The 21,500-nt window shown below is 34.2% G+C and overlaps 1 protein-coding gene across 4 annotated transcripts in view; it reads right to left on the reverse strand.

Annotated features, from left to right (window-relative positions):
• Positions 1 to 2,271: 2,271 nt before the first annotated feature.
• The window catches only part of LOC145291547 (toll-like receptor Tollo), an 89,511-nt gene continuing 70,282 nt past the window's right edge, over positions 2,272 to 21,500 (reverse strand). For 3 of the 4 annotated variants that reach the window (XM_080137561.1, XM_080137560.1, XM_080137562.1), the window contains one exon: positions 2,272 to 7,015. In XM_080137561.1, the coding sequence (XP_079993687.1) occupies positions 3,608 to 7,000 (3,393 nt within the window). In that variant the 5' untranslated portion in view covers positions 7,001 to 7,015 and the 3' untranslated portion in view covers positions 2,272 to 3,607. Of the gene's footprint in view, positions 7,016 to 18,410; positions 18,938 to 21,500 lie in introns of those variants that run through there. The other variant, XM_080137559.1, reaches the window with a different exon arrangement.

The raw sequence follows: 21,500 nt of genomic DNA on the forward strand, positions 1-21,500 counted from the left end.
CTTCGATGCGTTTTTTAGTGGTTTCCGTAAATTCCCTCTTAGCTGTCGCTATTTCTTTCTTAACGTTACTTCTAGCTTCTATGTACTTCTGTCTGTTTGAACTGGACTTATTTCGGTTAAACCTGCGGAATGCATGCTGCCTTTGGGCAATGGCAGTTGCGCAAGTTGAAGTAAACCATTGGGGAGAGTGGGGCTTGCTATAGAATTTCCGCATGGGAACATGCGCTTCGATTGCAGTTTTGAACCATTCAGTGGTCTCGGTTGCACACTGTTCAGCAGGAAGAGAAAAAATATTTCCCCATGGGGCGTCTCTGATAAGATCTCTGATGGCTTCCCAGTCAGCCTTTTTATATCTCGTTGTTTTGAGCACTGGCTCTTCAGTTTTGGGTCTAGAGTTTAGGGCGATTTCAACCATTATCACCACATGATCAGCGTTCCCAAGTGGGCTGTCGGCTTTCGTTACACAGTCATCAGGAACTGTGGTCAAAAACAGATCTAATAGTGATGCGTGTTGTTCTTCCTGATCAGGGAAGCGGGTTGGAAAAGTAACAATTTGCGATAGGGAGTGAGATACAGAGAAGCTATGAGTTGTGCTGCCTGCTGCATCTGTGTAAGTAGAGAATCCAAGCCAGTTTTTGTGATGAACATTAAAGTCACCAAATACATGTACTTGGGCGCTAGTGTCGAAGGAGAGTGCTGTGTCTATGCTGTCAGATACTTTGTTTATTATGGTGCAGTCTTGGGTCGAGGGAGAGCAGTAGAGAAAGTAAAAGTAGCTAATGTTGTGTTGCATGATTAGTCTAAAGCACATAAAGGCTTGATCATCCCGATATTATACAACTGTTGATGGAGCAGCCGCTCTAAGTGCTACCGAAGAGTTAGGGCACCTGTACTACCAGTCGGAAACAGCAGCCAGTAACTGTCAGTCCGGTACACTCAACCCATCAGAGGAAGGTCAACCCAATCTAATTGCTCAGGCATATATGGTACTCAAGCATTCTCAAGTGCCCAGCTTTAGGGGTGGGATGTGTCGGGAGTGGGGGAAATGGCGTTCATTGCCCTAGACAAGAAACAAGATCTACCAATGGGTGTTTCTGTCGAATCACTGTGATAGTATCTCTGCGCCTGACTAATAGGCAAAGAAGGAGTATGGAAGCCGGGCGATAGGCAGGACCTATCTACTCCTTAAGCAATTTAGGTTTGCAAACCGGTAATTTGTTTGAGTCACCAGCTCTAGGAAGGTTGTCATCCAAGACTGAAGAGGCCTCCCTCCTCTTTGGTTTAGTTTCAGAGTGTTCCTTCTCCTAGACGGATGACCTGGAAAGATCTCCTGGGTCCGTCACCACTGAGAGGGTTTGCTCCGCGCCTGGGTTTTAATCCAGGTATTTCTGCGACCCCGCGTGGTTAGTTAATGTTATTGGGTTAGTTTATAGAGGTTATATATCTGCTAAATAGTTACACTCCTCAAAGTGAATTAGGGATATTGTTATTTCATTGTTACTGGATAAAGGGGTTGAGTAGAGCTCATGCAGTGTAAGCAACTATGATTGTAAGGAGGCTTGTTAGGAGGAGATAATGTGGTTTGAGGCTTTCTCTTATATATATACATTTATTATTTTTCTTTATTTTTTTTTTATTCATGTGAGCTTGGGTCTAGTATAACATTAAAGTGTGAGTAGGTGTTAAGAATTGAACTACGAGTTGTGCCCAAACTATATTTTAGATGACAGCAGGGCATGAGATGCGAGTGCACTATAGTACGGATAAAACAGTAAGTTTTGAGTCATGTGTAATTTGGTAAATAGATATATGGGCTGGTTTTAGTAGGTGCGAATAAAGTTGAAGGTACAAAGTGAGTTTCTATTATTGAGAGAAGATGTTTTCAGCTTTCAAGTAAGAGTTATGGACATTTAGCATAGCAAGGAGCATTGGTTCAGTTTCGTATTAGCGTTGCAAAGCTATCTAAGAGGAGACATAGTTGTGTAATGCAGTGTGGTGTGCTTTGCTTCCGAGTACATACTTTGGCTGTTAAATACCAACTAGAATAGGAATGAACTCCAATGCATGTCTAAAGGGTAGAATTGTATAGATGTGTAGTGATGACTAAGCAGTTAGCATGTGAGGGTTAGGGGCTCGAAGTTAAAGGTTCCAGTACAAAACGGTGTGAAATGTAGGAGTTAGGTGGCGGTTTGGTGGGAAGGAGCAGATTGTTAGCCTTCAAGGGACAGGGGTTATTAATTTACAAGAAACAGATCTACATTAGGATTTAGAGTGGCAGGTAAGGTTTTTTTTTTTTTTTTTTTTTTTTTTTGCACATGCAGGTTAGACAGAGGTAATCGTCTTGGAGGTAAAATGTATATTGGGATTTCGTAGCTAGCAGTTAGGTGTTTGTTCCAGTTACAAGAACTAGTTCATGGCGGATCGGAAATTCGTATTTTGTATTTATAGGCAGACATTAAGGTCACGCACAGAGCATAACATCAACTCAGGAAGAATAGCTCTAGTATCACAGCTAAGATACTGCATATTTAGGTAACGAATAGTGAAAGTTAAATTGGGCGGCACTTTTTTTTTTTTTGCACCTTACCATGGCTGTTACTATTAAGTATTGTACTTAAATAAAGTTCTTCTGTCATCTAATTAATCTAAATAGGGATTCCTCCACCCCATTACTACGTCGATGTGACATGGTAAAAAGAAAAATTTGTCAGGAAATTGTTTTAAAATAAGTGAATCAAGAATGGTCAAGATGTGTGAGAAATAAAATTAAATTACATAGAATGATATGAGCACAAACGAAAAAAGAGAGGGTTAGATTTGTTTGGTTTTAAAAATAATAAAATAAAATAAATAAGTAAAAATAGAATAAAATAAAATATAAAAATAAAATAAAGTGTGCAAAAAAAAAAAAGTACTTTGCTAAAATTGAGCTGTGTGGCTCTCTTCGACCACCATGCAAATGACGCTAAGGAATTCTGCCCTTTCTATCCCAGGTCATTGGAGTAGGGGGGGGGATACACTTTACATTTGGGGTCGTTTAGTGATAGCTTTCTCTTCTTTTTTTAAGGAGAAGGAAAGGAAGAAACCAATATTCTGCTTATATATTTTGAATAGATTCTGAACGTCGTCACATTTAGATTTTACAGTTACTTGGCCAGGCAAGAATTAAATTAAAAAACTGGGTAATTAGGCTGAAAAGAAATATAGAAGCTAATACGCAATTTGAAATCAAGACAATTTCTTGCCGGAGATATTTACCAGTAAAGAAAGTCCATGTGTCTGTTCTTTTATCGCCCACGAAGCATTTTTAGACACATGGTTTACGATTCGGGTGTTTATATGTCAAGCGGTCGACTTCATATTTAAATTAATCTATTTCAATGAGAGTAGATTATGCATAAAAAAAAGTTCTTCTGTCATCTATTTAATCTAAATAGGGATTCCCCCACCCCATTACTACGTCGATGTGACATGGTAAAAAAGAAAAATTTGCCAGGAAATTGTTTTAAAATAAGTGAACATTTATATAACATTTTATATATATAGCATTTTATATGTATAACATTTTACATTTTACATATAAATACAGACGAACACATAAAAATAATTATGATTTATATGGTTTTTCTTCATTTACACTTTCTTCTTTCTTGTCGGGCAAAGCGAACCTAAGTTTGTCCCAAAACCTGGGGTCATCATATCTCAAGTAAGTTTTCGTTTTCATGTAAAGTTTTAATCCACCATCAACCAAATCCGGGTCGACATCTTCGAGCAAAACCACAATGAGGTTGTTCATTTTATTTGATAAAGATTCCAGGTGGGCCGCTTGAAACTCGTATCTACACCATTCACTGGTGAGGAACTCATTTGTTAACAAAAGAATCGTTCTTTTACTCTTTTCAATACTTTCAATGATGTTATCTACAATGGGAGCTCCAACCAGAAAATCTCTGAAATGAACGCACAATTTATAAGCTGGAGTTGTGTTTTCTTCCAAATGAGGAAGCATTTCGTTGACCACAAATGCATCCTGTGAATTGTGATACGAAACAAACGCGTCATATTCTTTGTCCTCTTCATCCAACTGGTTTTTCTTTGTTAGAATTCGCCAACCAAAACGAACGAAAAGTAAGATTTGGATTTCTATACGATACACATAGACAATGGAACCAATGATAAAAGCGAACACGATCAGCGACATTCCAATCGACAGACCATATACAAGTTTTGTGTCTTGAACCGGTGATTGTGTTTGTAAAGTTGAATTTAAAGATTTGTTTCGACAGAAATTCACGTCATATTCCAAGATTGGTATTTCAGTTTGATTACACAGAAGTGTATCCGATTTAATTTTAGATGATAAAGTGACGAAATGTTCACTCAGATATGCTAAATCTTCACATTTGCATGACCAAGGATTATCGAAAAGAAAGATCGATCTCAAATGATCAATATTGAATGTTTGACTTTCGATTTTTCGAAGATTATTATGACTCAAGTCTAGTATTTCTAAATTCGGTGTCACATTAAACGTTCCTGGCAATATTCTTTCGATTTTGTTGTGATTGAGAATCAACTTGTTCAGATTCTTTAAACCAAACAAACCATTTGAGTCTAAAATCGTGATTTCATTATTTTCCAAATGTAACACTTTAAGTCTGCTGAAATTGATGAATGTTCCTGCGCCAATTCCTGTAATTTTCGAATTATTTAAATACAGAATTTCAGCCATAGTTTTCCCACCAAAAGTTGCGTTAGTTAAATATCCCAAATCGTTTCTACTGAGGTCGATTATAGTAGCATTTTGAGGTATGCCGTTTCCATCTGTGAAATTAGCGTTCGTACAATTTGCTTGATTTACGTTGTAATCGTATGTATGTGTACATAGGCATTTTTCCGGGCAAGTGTCTCGACAATAGCAGTTTTCATCGTAACAACACGCACAAAAGAGTCCACAGATGAAAGACAGTTTCTGATAAATGCTTCTTTCGTATTCACATACAAAGCTGTCTGTTTCAATTTTGTGAAACATCCCAACGGGTAACCAGGTTTTACCGTTTTCATAACACATCACACTCACCAGATCCTGAATAATAGGATAGCTACTATATAAACTTCCTTTTATCAAAGAGAGTTTTTTCATCCAAGCCAATTCGCAGCTGCACTCAAAACGATTTCCAGAGATATAAAGGTTTGTCACCAACTTCTTGTAACTGATTTTTAAGCTCATCTGGCTTAATGTATGAATCCGGTTCCATTTCAGATCAACTGAGTTTAGATTAATCAGATTTTGAAAAGTCCACGGTTCCACTGTTTTAATACGGTTATTTTCCAACTGTATAAAAGAAATACTTACTGGGAAAGTATTCGGTTCCAGTTTGGATACATTATTAAATTGTGCATAAAGTATCTTAAGAGATTTTAAATTGTATAGAACCAAGTGAAGATCTGTAATCTGGTTGTGTGCTATATTTAAGCCAGTTAGTGCATTCAAACCCTTAAAAGTCAGTTGGTTCAAAATCGTCAAGTTATTGTTTTTCAAGTTCAATATGGATAATTTATCCAAAAACTCGAAGGCATTGTCTTCAATTTCTTGAATGATGTTATTTGCAAGAAGCAATATTTGCAAGGAATAAGAAGAAGAATGCAAAAATGGTTTTCTCGACACGTAACCAATTCGGTTATTGTTAAGATCTAATATTTGTAACGTTTCTGTGATTCGTGGAATTTCAGGCAAAAGATTAAAGCTGACATTCAACTGCAGCAATTTTGGCATCGTAAGGAAAGTGCTTGGACCAAAATTTGAGATTTTATTGCCTGATAAAAGCAACACAATTAAATTCTCTAATCCATTAAAAGACTCGTTAAACAGAGTAGAAACATTGTTAACTGATAAATCTAAGTATTGTAATAGGTTACAATTTTTAAATACGTTCGAAGGGATTTTGGAAATGTTATTTCGTGCAAGAAATAACTTTATTAGACTTGATTGTTTTCCACAAATCTTTGGGGGGATTTCTGTCAGACTGGCGTTTTGAACATTTAACGTTATTAAAGATGACCGTTCGAGTGACGTAATGTCGTCTATAAAAGTATTTTCAGCGAATAAAATCCACAAGTTCTTCAAATGTCTTACGACTCGTGGAAGTTTCTTTATAGGATTGTTGGAAACAATCAAAGTTCGAACTGAAAAAGAATCAGAAAGGAAATCATCTGGTAGCTGTGTGAGGTTGTTATCCGAAAGATCTAAAACTATTAATCGAGTTAATTTAACCAGGGAATCGTTTTGGATTTCTGAAATTTTGTTGCCTTTAAGTGTGAGTGATTGTATGTTTGTCAGTTTCTGCCTAAAATCCGGTTTTAGCAATTCTATTTGGTTGAAATCTAAGTCAAGTTTGATTAAATTGCCGAAGAAAGACGAATTATGCGAACAAAGATTTAGCAATTCACTTAGACTGTTGATTTGATTTCCTGGAAAAATCAAAGTGTGGATATTATTTAATGCACATAGACTGTCTCTTGTTAAGCTGTGCCAGTTGCTATCTACTATTTTCAATATTTCTAGTTTGGGAAGATGAGAAAAGGCTTTCGGATGTACCGTCAGATGCAATGCATTGAAAATGGAAAGATTCCTCAGATTGTTTAATCCCACAAACACGTTTTCATCTATATAGTCAAAATAGCAGCTGGAAATGAATATTTCCTCTAATCGGAACAAGTCTTGAAACATCCTCGCTTTCAGCATGCTTCGTTGAAGACTTTTCTTGTTGCATATTATCGCCAGAGCGATGGTATTTTGCGGCGCTAAAATGCTGAAATTGAAAGAAGTGGAATTGTAGTTTAGGTTGTTAAACCTACAAATGACTGAAACATCATCTGGTTTCAGTTTCTGGTAGCAGTCACATTCATTCGGGCATTGGTAACTGTTGACGGGCAGCACTAAGGCAACTGGAACGATTATTACAAAATTGAATACCAATTGACACTTCAAGAAGTGCATCTTTTCTTCGGTTTCCTGAAAGAAAAAAAATATTTAATTAGAAATTTTACAAAAAATACAGCTGTTAGAAGTGATATGCAAATATAAAATAACTATACTTTTATTTTCTTTGGCAATAAACCATGTTTCTTATGGGAAAGTGTGAATCTTTGTGAATGATCCGTGTGCATTCACTGCACAGGCCATGATCATCTTGTTATGTTCATCGGAATTCATTACTTAATTCCAACAATGCCACTCATATGGTCCCTGCCAGGAATGTTATAACAACTATAGTTTAAAGTAGTTGCCTTATTTTGAGTGTAGTTGGTTCTACACAAAGCCTTCACTATTATGAACTTATTTTGAGAGACCATAATTATTGTGGGGTACAAATCATTCTCTATTTAAGAGCTAAATGGAACCATCCAGTCCTATGAATACCACTGGTTTTAGAGACTAAATGGAGACATTCATGCCATGTTTAACCACATGCTACGAACACGTTCCTCTTATACCACTTTAGTGGCTCCTGTATTCTTTATGATAAATACATATTATATTTATACACTTTACACTATTTGTGCTTTCTTTCATTTGTGATCCCGTGTCTACAACAACTGGCGACGAGGACGATTCAAGAACTTCCCGGATCAATCTACAATAATTGTTTCCAACAACTGAATGACGAACATTCGGGCAACGAATTCACTCTAAAAATAAAAACAGCCATTGGAAGACAACATTTGACGACCAAAAGCATTCAAGAAAAAAGAACACATGCAGATATTCGAAATAATTTTTTTCTACACGTGGGGAAAATTTGAAACTTCAAAAGTATTTATTTTTCAAATGTTTGGTGAAGAACGAGAAAAACCACTTGTCTACATTGCGGAAAAAACAACATTCGAGCGTAAAAATCCACAAATACGGGATAAAGAACACTTCGAAAAAAGGACAACAATTCTTCCCGAAAAAATGGATTTTACAAAGACATCGTCAAAAAGCCTTATCTTACTGTTAAAAAAGCTACTAAACCGTAAACTACGAGCTGAAACAGAACTCATAAGTGGAATTGCGTGGAGAATTATTATTACTGAATAAACGAGACCAAGTTTTCAGTAAGCACAAAAAAAACTTTGTCGTTTTAAAAAGCATGTCTTGCTAATACGTCTTATGGTTAAAAGGCATTAGCGTTGGAAAAAGGGGGGAAAACTCCTGCAAAATAAATAATATATTTATTTTATTGACTAAACCGAGTATTTGCACCAATTAAAAAAGACGTCAGATTTTAATTCGATTAAAATAAACTTTTCACTGGTCGATGGGACTGCACGTTGAAGAAGAAAAAACGATTTTCGCTAAGCACGACAAATAAAGTGTTAACTTTTCTTGTTAACACTTTATTTGTCGTGCTTAGCGAAAATCTTTTTTCTTCTTCTTCGACGTGCAGTCCCGTCGACCAGTGAAAAGTTTATTTTAATCGAATTAAAATCTGACGTCTTTTTTAATTCTTTTTCGCACAGAGATCAAAAAGAATAGCCAATATTAAATAAATGCTATAAACTCTGTTTCACAGATAAGTAACTTTTTCTTTTTAAAGAAAAAAGAGGAAACAAATCAACAAGGAATTGAACCCTGTATCTACACGTTACAAAAATTGAAAAATGACAAACGAAATCTACTGCTTTCTGTATGAATGCAAACGGCAAATTATTTTCTCAGAAAAATTGCCACATGAGGAAATAAATATATGAAAAAAATATTCGTTATTTAAACCAGGGACGAATTTTGTAAAGTTTTTTTTTTCATAGAGCTGGTACTATAGGAAAAGTAAATTAACGAATTGGGTTGTTGTGTCATATTAAGTAATTCCATACCGCCCCCCCCAAATATGAAAATGGACGAGTTTACAAAACAAATTTTGGAAATGGTGAAATTCCAACAAAGTCAACAATTAGAACTTGAAAAAAAGGTTCAGAGAAGAGCAATTGACAATACAGAAACAAAACGAAGAGAAACAATTGACAATACAGAAACAAAACGAAGAGAAACAAAACGAAGACAACGTTAAATTTAATAAAATATCTCGAAGAAAAATGAGGAAGAGAAAAGAAAGAAATGAATGAACAAATATTGGAAAATCAGTTAGATTTAAAGAAATTATTCGAGGAGAAACAGGAAAGAGAAAGGAAAGAAATGAATGAACAAATATTGGAATTGAAAAAATTACATTTACAGCAACAAAACCAGTCAGATACAAAAATGGATTTGATAACACAAGTTTTAGTGAATAAGGACAGTGGAGAAGAAACCAGCACGGCCTTTTCCCAAAATGCGATCTGGTCAGCTATTGATACATTTCACTATGCTCCTGAGGAAGACCTAACGTTTCAGAAGATTTGAAGACCTTTTTTAAATTGATTATGGACGGATCAAAAGAAGGTTCGTTTATTGCTACGGAAGTTAGGTACATCCGAACATAATAAATTCATGGACTATATTTTACCAAGAAAAATTGTCGTTTGACGAGGCAGTCAAACTATTAATGAAGTTATACTGTCCAAAAAGAAGCCTTTTTCATAAAAGATAGAAATGCATGAATCTTACACGTAAGGAGAGTCAGGACTATACGACATTTGCGTCTATAGTTAATAAGCCCTGTGACGATTTCAAATTGTCGTCATTAATGGCGGATAATTCAAAATGCTTAATATTCACACAAGGTTTGATAGCCACAAAAGACACCAATATAAGACGTTGTGCTCTAAATAAATTGGAATTAGAACCTGATTTTACGCTTCAGAAAAGATTGTCAACAGTTCGTGGCAATGAAGCAAGATTCCCGAAACATAGAGGAAGCAGGTATCGCTCACATTAAAAAAAATATGCTTCAAAAATCACCCACTAGCAATTGCCAACCAAGACGCAAAAAGAACCCTTCACAAAATTATCAGGATAGAGAAAATCCTAGAACCCCTTGTAGCAAATATGGAGGACCTCATGGGTATAACGCATGTCAGTACCAAAGGAAAATAACATGTAACTTATGCAAGCGAGCAGGGCACAAGGCCTCATATTGCAGAGCAGAAGTAGCAAAAAAGAGCTACGTAAAAACTGCAAAAATGGACCCTTCACCAGCAGAGAACATAAGGAAATATGTTACGGTGAGAATCAGAAATAAAGAAGTGAAACTGCAGCTCGATTCAGGGTCGGATTTATCAATTACAAATTTTCCCACGTGGAAGAGAATAGGAAAGTCCACGATGACAAAGACGAATGAAGTCGCAAGATCGGTAACTGGTGAAAAAATAAATTTGGAGGGCGAGGTAGTTATTAATGTGTCACTAAAAAGAACGACGAAAAAGTTAAAAGTTTTAATTCTAAGGAATGCAACGAACTTATTCGGGACCGATTGGATTCAGGAATTTGAATTATGGGACTCGCCAATGAATGATTTTTATCATAAAGTCAAAAACCTAATGGCTGAAGCCGACAAACTCCAAAAAGATCTCAAAAAATCTTTCCCAAGTGTTTTCTCCAAAAAGCTTGGAAGTTGCACAAAAATAAAAGCAAGATTCGAATTGCTGGATGATGCAAAAACAATATTCAAAAAGCCACAGAGTGTACCATTCGCTTCGAGTGAAAAAATTGAAAAAGAATTCGAGAAACTAGTTAACACTGGGATTTAAACTGCTATAGCACGTGGACATCCCCCACCGTATACATAACAAAAAATCTAAAGCGATTAGGGTATGCGCAGACTTTTTGACTGGATTGAATACGGCACTCAAGGACCATCATCACCCGCTACCAAACCCAGACGAAATATTCACTAAGTTAAATGGTGGAAAATATTTTTCCAAAATAGACTTAAGCGAGGCGTACCTACAAATACCAGCAGGGGAAGATAGCTGAAAACTTTTGTGTAGCTCAACGCACAAATGACTTTATAAATTCAATAGATTAGCATTTGGTATAAAAGTAGCACCTGCAATTTTCCAACAGGTAATTGATATTTTGCTAAGCGGTTTGGATTTCGCAATAGGCTATCTGGACGATATTCTTATGCGTAGTCAAAATGTTGAACAACATAGAGATCATGTATTTCAAGTGTTTGACAGAATAAAATAATATGGCTTCACATTGAAGAAAGCAAAATGCGAATTTTTTTGGAACGAATTAAATACCTGGGTCATATAATAGATAAGGACGGGAGGAAACCCGATCCAGACAGGTCCACAGCTATAAAAGACATGCCAGAACCTCATAGTGTAACTACATTGCAGAGGTTTTTTTTAGGACTCGCAAACTATTATCAAACGTTCATTAATAACATGCATGAATTGCGTGCGCCATTGAATGCACTAAAAAAGGACAAAAAATGGAACTGGACGCCTGAGTGCCAGGCAACGTTTAAGAAATTAAAAGATATATTAACGTCAGATTTATTCTTGAGTCATTTCAATCCAAAACAAGAGATTATTGTCACAACTTCTTATGGGATCAGGGCGTGCATTCTACACAAGATGCCTGATAGGTCTGCTAAGTTGATCGCCCATGCGTCAAGAACTTTACTTCCTGCCGATAAGAATTAATCACAAATTGAAAAGGAAGCACTGGGGATCATATTCGATGTTACAAAATTCCACCGATTTTTACACGGTCGTAAATTTAAATTGCAAACTGACCATAAGCCGCTTTTATCCATCTTTGGCTCTAAAAATGGTCTGCCAAATTACACAGCCAACAGACTGTAAAGATGGGGGGACCATTCTACTGGATTACAATTTCAGTATGGAATTTTTTACATCTGCGAAGTTAAGTCACGCAGACGGATTGTCGCGATTAATCCCAAAATCAAGGGAACCGCTGGAAGACATAGCGTCACTATAAAGTGAAAAGAACTATACACAAATACTATGTAATGCGATATGGGAACTAGGAGAGGTTCAGAAAAGGATCGGGCGGATGGTCTATATTACTGAAGGTCCAAGATTTACACACAAGAAAAATTTAAACCAAATTCAGAAACGTATAACTGATGACGTAGGACAACTGCCTGCTGAACAAGAAGCAATGGACCAGATATATGACACGTTCGACTTGGTAACACCACAAGCAGCCGGACAACGCCGGTCTTCCAGAAAAAGGAAACTGACCGACCCTATAGAGATCAACCCCAGGAAAAAGAGCTATACGATCATCACAGAGGAATGAAAAGCTCGGGAGGGGGGTGTTGTGGGGTACAAATCACCCCTATTTGAGAACTAAGTGGAATCAGCCAGTCTTATGAATACCACTGGTTTCAGAGACTAAAGGGGGACATTCATATCATGTTTAACCGCATGCTACGAACACGTTCCTCTCATTTAGTGGCTCCTGTATTCTTTATAATAAATACATATTATATTTTATACACTTTACACTACTTGTGGTTTCTTTCATTTGTGAACCCTAGCACGGGTCTACAACAACTGGCGACGAGGATGATTTAAGAACTTCCCGGATCATTCTACAATAATTGCTTACAACAACTGAATGACGAATATTCGGGCAACGAATTCACTTCAAAAAACACCCATTGGAAGACAGCATTTGACGACAAAAAGGATTCAAGAAGAAAGAACACACGCGGATATTCGAAATATTGTTTTTCATACACTCGGGGGAAATTCGAAACTTCAAGGATATTCATTTTTCAAAAGATTTATATTTATACACTTTACACTACTTGTGATTTCTTTCATTTGTGACCCCTAGCATGGGTCTACAACAATATATATATATATATATATATATATATATATATATATATATATATATATATATATATTGTTTTCAAGTAAGACTTACTTGTTGTTTCATCAAATACTTCTGCATGCAAAATCCGATCCCGCATTTTGCTAATTCCTACCCTCTGATGAGAAGAAAAGTATTTCTTCGAAACTCCGCGGATTAAGGACTATCCATTTATCTAGTGTTTCCTTTTCAGATTAAATATGTTTTTAACTCATTTCAAAGTGTTTTTTAACATATTTTATTAACTGTTTGCTCATATTATAAGCTCTATTTCTTATTTGGTATTATCGAGCTTTTACATCTGGCTGAGATAATTTTATAAATATTAATTCTTTAATATTTATAATATACTTTAATTTTACCATCTTGGATCATTTTGGTAAATTCAATTGTAATTTTTATTTTATTATTAGCTCCCATTTTGTTGAGCTTTTTATTCTCTCCAGATATGTTTGAAAAGGAACACATTCGTCTGTCCGCCAAAAATATCCCTATTCCTACCCAACAAGAATATATCCATAAATTTGTTCTCGCTTTGAACACTTTCCTTAAAAATATAAGGTGGAAGGCTTATCACCATGACTTAAGCATTAAAAATAAACTCAAAGCGTCTATTTCCTCTGAAGACCAACTTCACCCAGAAATCTTAAATGAACTCCCTATCAACTCTCATAGAGAACAGAAGATATTCGAAAGAATTGCTGCCAAATTTATGGATTAAAAACTACTGCCCACCTCAAATACAACCCTCACCTCGCAGAGTTTAAGAATTTCATGTTAAATTTAGTCAAAAAAATTAAATTTAAGAAAAAAATCACCATTATAATCCGGTTACTCGAAAAATAAATAATGTTACCGAAAAAGTTAAAAAGAATAAACATATATTCGTCCCTGCTGATAAGACAAAAAATTATTATAAACTTGACTATCCTACATATAAAAAACTTTTGTATAAAGAACTTAATAAATCTTATAAAATAGTCCCTCCTAAGACTTTAGATTCCATTAATTCTGAAGCTAAACTTTTACTGACTTCTATGAACATTCATAACTTCACTGAAATAATTTCTCCGGGTACTCCTAGATTCACCCTCAAAGATCATAAACCTAATTTCTATGGCAACCCCTCCATCAGATTGATCTGCCCATCTAACTCTGACTTAGGAGCTTTAAGCAAAAATATCTTAGATAGAATCATCCCTTCTATTAAAGAAAAAGTAGGTTTCCCTCTTTGGCTGAATTCAGATTCCGTAATTAATTCATTTGTTTCCCTTAAAAATAAACACCTCCTTAACTTCATAACATTTGACATCTAAAATTATTATCAATGAATATATCCGATCCTTTTAAATAAGGCTTTTATCTTTGCTAAAAGAAATTCTGACTTAACTAATTTAGAAATAAAATTAATTCTTCTAGTGAGAAAGTCCCTTATACAATTTAACAATAAGCTTTGGACTAGAAAGGATACCCCTGATAATTTTGACATGTTGATGGGTGCTTCTGACTCTGCAGAAGTTACCGATTTAGTGAGACGCTTCTTACTGAAAGAACTTAAATACCACTTTAAACATATCCAAGGGGGTCTTTATAGAGACGATGCCCTTTTTATTACAACAGCCAGGCCAAGAGAGTACAACAAAACAATTAAAAAATTACATACCTTCTTCAATAACTTTGGCCTTTCTATAATTATCTAACCAAACAAAAAAACTTCAAATTTTCTAGATGTTACACTTAATCTTAACACCGACCCTCATAGCCCCTATCATAAACCTAATCTTATGCTTTTATACGTCCATAAATCTTCTAACCCCAACTCAATTATAAAATCTATAGTACCATTTGTCTCTAGAAGAATTTCTGCTCTTTCTACTGATAAAAAACACTTTTAATAAAAATGCTACTTTCTTCAATAATGTCTTATGGAACTCAGGACACAAGGAAAAGATTAAATACAACAATTATGCTCCTCCTGCAGGCCGCCGCCTTAAATCTGTAATCACACACAATATGACTCGTAAGAAACCAGTTCAAATAACAAGATCTGCCGCTATCAATAACAATGAACCAGTCTACAGTTATAATCCAAACCAAAATACTAATTGCAATACCTCTAACCCACCCAGTCGCATCAGGAGAAATAATAACAAAAAAATTAAATCAGCCCAAAAAATCCCTTTCCCAATTAAACCCAAAACTAACTGTAATTGTAATAACAAACATCTTTGCCCACTCAATAATGATTGCATCCATAAAGATGTTATATATTCTTGCACTATTACTGAGCTCCCACGCAATCCTCCCATAACAGACACTAATATTTCATCTTCAAGTTATTCTTCTTCCCATCCTCCATCTGATATAGTTACTAATCCAATACACCATTCAAGCAGCCCCTCCATCTACAATCACACAAATAATAATAATAATAATAATAATAATAATAATAATAATAATAATAATAATATTTCTCCTGACAGCCATCCTAACACTAACAACACTCATTATCCTCATACAGACATTGTCCCACCATTTGTTGAACACTATGAACAAAATTCAAACTATTTAACTAATACAAATCAGCAAATTAATATTAATACCAGACCTCGAGCTTTTAATAAAGTACATACATATATCGGCGCTACTTCAACATTAATTAAGAAAAGAATATCAAACCACATTTCTTCTTTTAACAACCATAATTCTAATAATAACCAAGGAACTTCTCTAACCACTTTAATTAAAAAACTTAACTCTAACAATACCCCCTTCTCAATCAAATTGACTATCATAAAAAAGTCTTATACTCCAGGCTCTAAGTCATGTCGCCTCTGCACAACCGAAGCTATAACTATAATCACTCCCCCATCAAAGTAACAATATAATAAATTCTAAACATGAACTGATCTCTTTCTGTAAACATAAGTCCAAATTTTAATTATGGCAATTTTGAAATTACATAGTTATTACTTTTACCTTTTATATAGATATAAAAAAATTTCTTTAACTTTATCGTTTATCTACATACTTCTTAATACTTTATAATTTAATAATCCTTTATTTTAATTCTTTATCTCTTCTTTGCATGGCCGGTTTTTATCTGCATTTTCTGTTTTATTCTTTAAACTTTCCTATCTATCTAATATATTAATCTACCCATATTTTCATATCTTGTATGTATATTTACTTATATTTTACTATATGCATTTACTTACTTTTTTTTCTTGCTTTTTCCTGAATTTGCAGATACCGGCAATCCTCTCCCCTTAAATAATTTTTATTTTTTATTTTATATTTTATTTTTATTTACTCTTTATTTATTATTTATTTTCTATTTATTTATTAATTAATTTACTTATTTTCCATTTAGTGTCTTCTAACAACTCTTGCTGACATTTTTTTAAGTGATGACCTGTACATTTCAGTTGACCTATATTTTTTTGCGTCTTTAACATTTCGTGTCTGGGTCCTTTTGACATTCTTTCTCTATTTTATATTCAACTCTATCATCATTTTTTCTTCTTTTTTTCTCTCTCCTCTTTTTCTTCCCTGATCTTTCTTATTTATATTTATGTCTCGGAAGTAGAGTGGAAAGCATATCTTATTTTTCTTTTATTAATATTATTGTAATTTTTTCCTTTTTTCCTTGTACACTTTTTTGTGAATTCTTCCATGGATTTCTGCGTTTGGATTATTATGGACCATCTTCTTCCAATTACGTTATTTCCTTGGATTTTATTTGTACAAATGGAAATTCAATTAACTTTCTTGAAGTTATACATTTGGATTTTACCGTCACTGGATTATTTATCTTCCACCAGACTATCCATTCATGTGTAATCACCTTTTTCTTCACTATATTCCCTCTGCTTCACTTTTTTTTGTTTTCAAGTAAGATCTTTGACTTGTTGTTTCATCAAATACTTTTGCATGCAAAATCTGATCCCGCATTTTGCTAATTCCTACCCTCTGATGAGAAGGAAAGTATTTCTTCGAAACTCCGCGGATTAAGGACTATCCACTTATCTAGTGTTTCTTTTTCAGATTAAATATGTTTTTAACTCATTTCAAAGTGTTTTTTAACATGTTTTATTAACTGTTTGCTCGTATTATAAGCTCTATTTCCTATTTGGTTTTATCGAGCTTTTACATCTGGCTGAGATAACTTTATAAATATTAATTCTTTAATATTTATAATATACTTTAATTTTACCATCTTGAATAAGTTTGGTAAATTTAATTGTAAGTTTCATTTAATATATATATATATTATTTATATATATATATATATATATATATATATATATATATATATATATATAGGAAATTTATTACTGTGAGTGCAGAATGAGTTTACATATTGTTTCAGCTAGAGGAAGATCCTCAAAGAGAGGAAATATCCAACTAGCATCGTCAGAATTCATAGATGGACAGCTATGAATTCTGGATATTTCCTCTCTTTGAGGATCTTCCTCTAGCTGAAACAATATGTAAACTCATTCTGGACTCACAGTAATAAATTTCCTATATACTGCTCTGGCTACACATTGAGCACTGTAGTCCGGTTTTTTGACCACTGGTAAATATATATATATATATATATATATATATATATATATATATATATATATATATATATATATATATATATATATAACAACAGTAATCATAGTTTTCTTCTACTGAACAACAAGCATGCAAATTAAGGTAAACATACATTCTAACCCGAACCGAAACCGATTCACTCTACCACTGTTCTAGAATGTATATATATATATATATATCTCAAAACGTGGCAGAAGGTGTGTGGTACTGTGGTACCACCCCTAACCAGTGCCAGGGACAACTGGATCCGACGGCTCAGGGAATCGAGTTTAAATTCCCGGGGTCCTACGCTCTTCAATTGCCTGCCACGTAACATCAGAGAGATCACGAACTGCAAAACAGAATCGTTCAAGTCGGCGCTGGATACCTAGCTGAAGTCAATACCAGACGAACCTCAGATCCCCGGTTATACCGCTATGAGACGCAGTGAATCCAATAGCTTACGCCACATGCTTGCCTGTGTAAAGAGGGACAGCGAAACGGTGCAGCGGTCTATTGATTCGACGCCGCCTATACCGTCTCAACTGGAGGCCGCTTGCCGCAGTGACCTTGGAGGGCTCTGACCGCCGAAAGACATCACACAAAAAAATAGTAATAAAATCAAAAGGATGTAGTGTTTACCTGATATACGCAATGGTAAACTATAATCTAATATAAATACCAGTATTTATATATAGATAATTTAATCCCAACCGAATAAAAAAGCTCAATACGAAATAGAGAGTAGAGTTTATTATAAGAGAAAGAAAATTAAAGTTGAACTTTACAATCCAAATTTATTGTTCGACTGAATACTCCAAAAAGCAATTTACAAAGTCCTTATTCTACAGAGTTTCAAAGAATGCTATTCTTGCTATTATTCTCATCAGAGGACAGAAAGAAATCAGCAAATTATATTTGCAGCAATGCTAGAATTTGCTAGTTATGGCATTAAGTGAAACCGCAATTCATTGTAGTTATAAATTGCCAAGAAAAAAAAGTCCAAAAAATATTGGATATGTAAAAAAATATAAAAACAAACCGTGCATAATATTTCAGCTTGCATGAAAATTCTTTCAAGGTGATCCAAAAGGCGAAAATAGTTCTTTAGAGAGAATGGAGTCCAAAATTAAATCCAGTTTAATTATACATGTAGTCCGGTTGGAAAGTTTTCAAGTCAGCCCAAATAATGGAAATTGTTTTTTTCCGACAGTGCAGTAACCCAAAGAGAACTTGATCTCCAGTCAAATGGGATCGAAAAATAAAAAGAGAAAAACAGCATGTCATCTTTCATCGTCGGCTTAATTAGAAAAAATGATTTCAGACTAAAATTTTTAAGAATTAAGATCAGGCTAAAAAAAAAAAAAAAAAAAAAAAAAACAGCCGTGAAAGTTTGTATTACTCTGACCGGATATTGTCTAGACAGACTGAAACAATTCTTTCTGTAAATTGTTAAATTCGATCTCACTATTAAAAGAGTAAGGGAGTGAGAATTAGAAAGTTTTAAATGTGGCAGATTCTTAGTGATAGTTAATTATAAAGCTGTCGAAAAGTCTTGATGTTAATGACGATAATAATAATAATAATAATAATAATAATAATAATAATAATAATAATAATAATAAATGAAGTCGGAAAAGTTAAAATTTTGGTTAGGTTAAACCAGTTCTTTTCAGAAATAATTGAAAATATAAATTTTAACAAGGAAGTCATCCTGGTTGGTGAAATGATGTACTTTTATATGAAATTAAAACTTCAGCAAAACATCAGATAAGGGTAGAAATCCATTTCCACGTGGAGAATTAAATGACGGGTGCACACGAGTTTAACGTCACAAGGATGGAGTCAACGTTGTTTGTTTACAGCATGCTGGGGGCTGGGCTGGGCTTGACTGCCTATAAGGGCCTCAACTAACTCCTGGAGACAGCCAGAAAATTATTTACAAAAATGCATTTTCTTTGTGCACTGATTGGATGAAAAGTCAATACCTTTGTCACTTTTGTCACTTTTGTGGGGTGCTTTCAACACCGTCCACAACAATTACCAAGGTTTGCTATTTATGGTGGAATATTTGCATGAGTGTAGAAAACAACTGTGCGTGCAGCCAAAATGCCCTTTATACAGCCGTGCCGTGCGGTGTATCAGAATTTTTGTGGGAATTTTTGACACCCCTAACACGAAACTGCAAATAAAATATAAAAAACTCGTAATTTCTCTTTTAAAGGTGGGTTGTTTATTTTCTTTATGGATTATACTTCCAAAATAAACTATTAAAGTTGTATAAAACGTAATAGAAATATTTAAAAAAAAAAATAGTAATGAAATTAATTGAATGTTACGAGTTCAGTATTTTTAAATTTTTAAATTTTAAAAATCTATCAAAATTTTTGTATTGATTCTATTTTTACGATATTTTCAGGGTCAATGTGAAATGTCATGCTCTTTCCAATAAACCGAATATAATATTTTAGACAAACGTTTTTTTTTATTCACGCCCCTCCCCCATTTTCAAATTTCTATTAAAAAGTAAATAATTTATGTACCAAAGTTTTATATATCACAAATTGAAGATAAAAGATCAATAAATAATATATTCAAATTTAAAACAAAAAAAGTAGTGTTTTTTAGAAATTTGCCCGTAAAGTTCGAAGTTTAAAACCTTTTTTTTTTAAAAAGCCCACGTTGTTTGTTTTTTTTTTTTTGTTTTTTTTTTTTAATGAAACCTTGGTCATTGCTCCTTTAATTGAAAAAAAAAATTAGGGCTTGAATTACATTTTTCGAGGAGTTATAAGCTTCGAAAGATAGCGGGTGGAATTATTCAATAGTTTTCACGAAATTTCTGACACTGCTAGCCGTGCACACAATTGGGTTTTATGGTTGGTGAGCAGACATGCGTTGTGCGCTGCCTTTGTTTTAGTTGAGTAGCCTTTCCCGTTATTTGCTAGGGTGATGGCAAGGCTACGATAAAGGGATTGGCATTTCATTTTGCATGTACCCAGCAAAATGGATACATTTTTGAAAAGAAATCCCAAGTAATGCTGCCATGTAAAAAACAACAGAATTATGACATAAAATTTTATTAGTTCAAGATTTTATGATTTGCAGAGATTTAATAAACAATTTAATAGAAAATTAAACAAGTTTCCCCACTCTCTATCTGTGCCTAAATCTAAACGCAGATTCCATGAACAAAGTTTCTTTCTCAGAACTTCCCGGTTGTGAAACACTGTTGTGCTATCCTGCTGCCATACTTACCGGTTGGATACAATATGGTAGCCTTCAAATCCAATGTAAATAAGTTCTTGTTGAGCTGTTCCCCATCAATAATTAAATTCTACCTAATTTACGCCATTAACGATTACTCCACTAACACCTTACATTCATTCTTATTCTCGAGAGGCCTTCTGGCCGTGATAAGTGGTTAGTCCCTAGTAAAAAAAAATATTTTTAAATTTATTCATTTTTAGAGTATTTAACTTGAATGTTCGTATTTAAGCAATTTTTCTCTGTTCTTTTATTACAGATGAAAGAATTACTTCCCTTTAATATAGTTAACAAGTTTGAAGAGTTATTCCCCTTTGATTAATCAATTTGTTCAACAGTGAGATATTATCTAAAGAGACCATAAAAAAATGACGCTTGCGTTAATATTCCGAGGATCGACTCCTGAGGTACACCCACATTTATATCATATTATTTTGACATACGACCAACGAACCAAAAATGAAACAATGTTAAGTTACAACATAGTTGAATTTGCTAACACAAAACAATAAGAAGTAAATGCACTGTAATAATGAAACAATGTTACTTGGTACGTGCAAAATGAATCGCAAGCCCCCCAAATGTATAAACATTTTGACCCCTCCATTCACTAAAAACTTCATTAAAATTCCGGAAATGAACCAATTTTAAATTAAATTTTCATTATTTATTAATTAACAATCACAGAATATAATGAACTCATTACTTTTTCTAACCTGTGTGAAAAGTGTAAACAAAAAAACACAGGGTCTATCCTGAGATCTTTATTATTCCTGATATTCATAAAATGACCTTCCTGATACAATTGTCTCTGAGATGGGTATATTTGCTGACGACACCATGCTCTGTTACAGGCATGAGGGGAAAC

The sequence above is a fragment of the Euprymna scolopes genome, chromosome 12, assembly GCF_053919585.1.
Source record: "Euprymna scolopes isolate OS-2025 chromosome 12, ASM5391958v1, whole genome shotgun sequence".
Lineage (NCBI taxonomy): Eukaryota > Metazoa > Mollusca > Cephalopoda > Sepiida > Sepiolidae > Euprymna > Euprymna scolopes.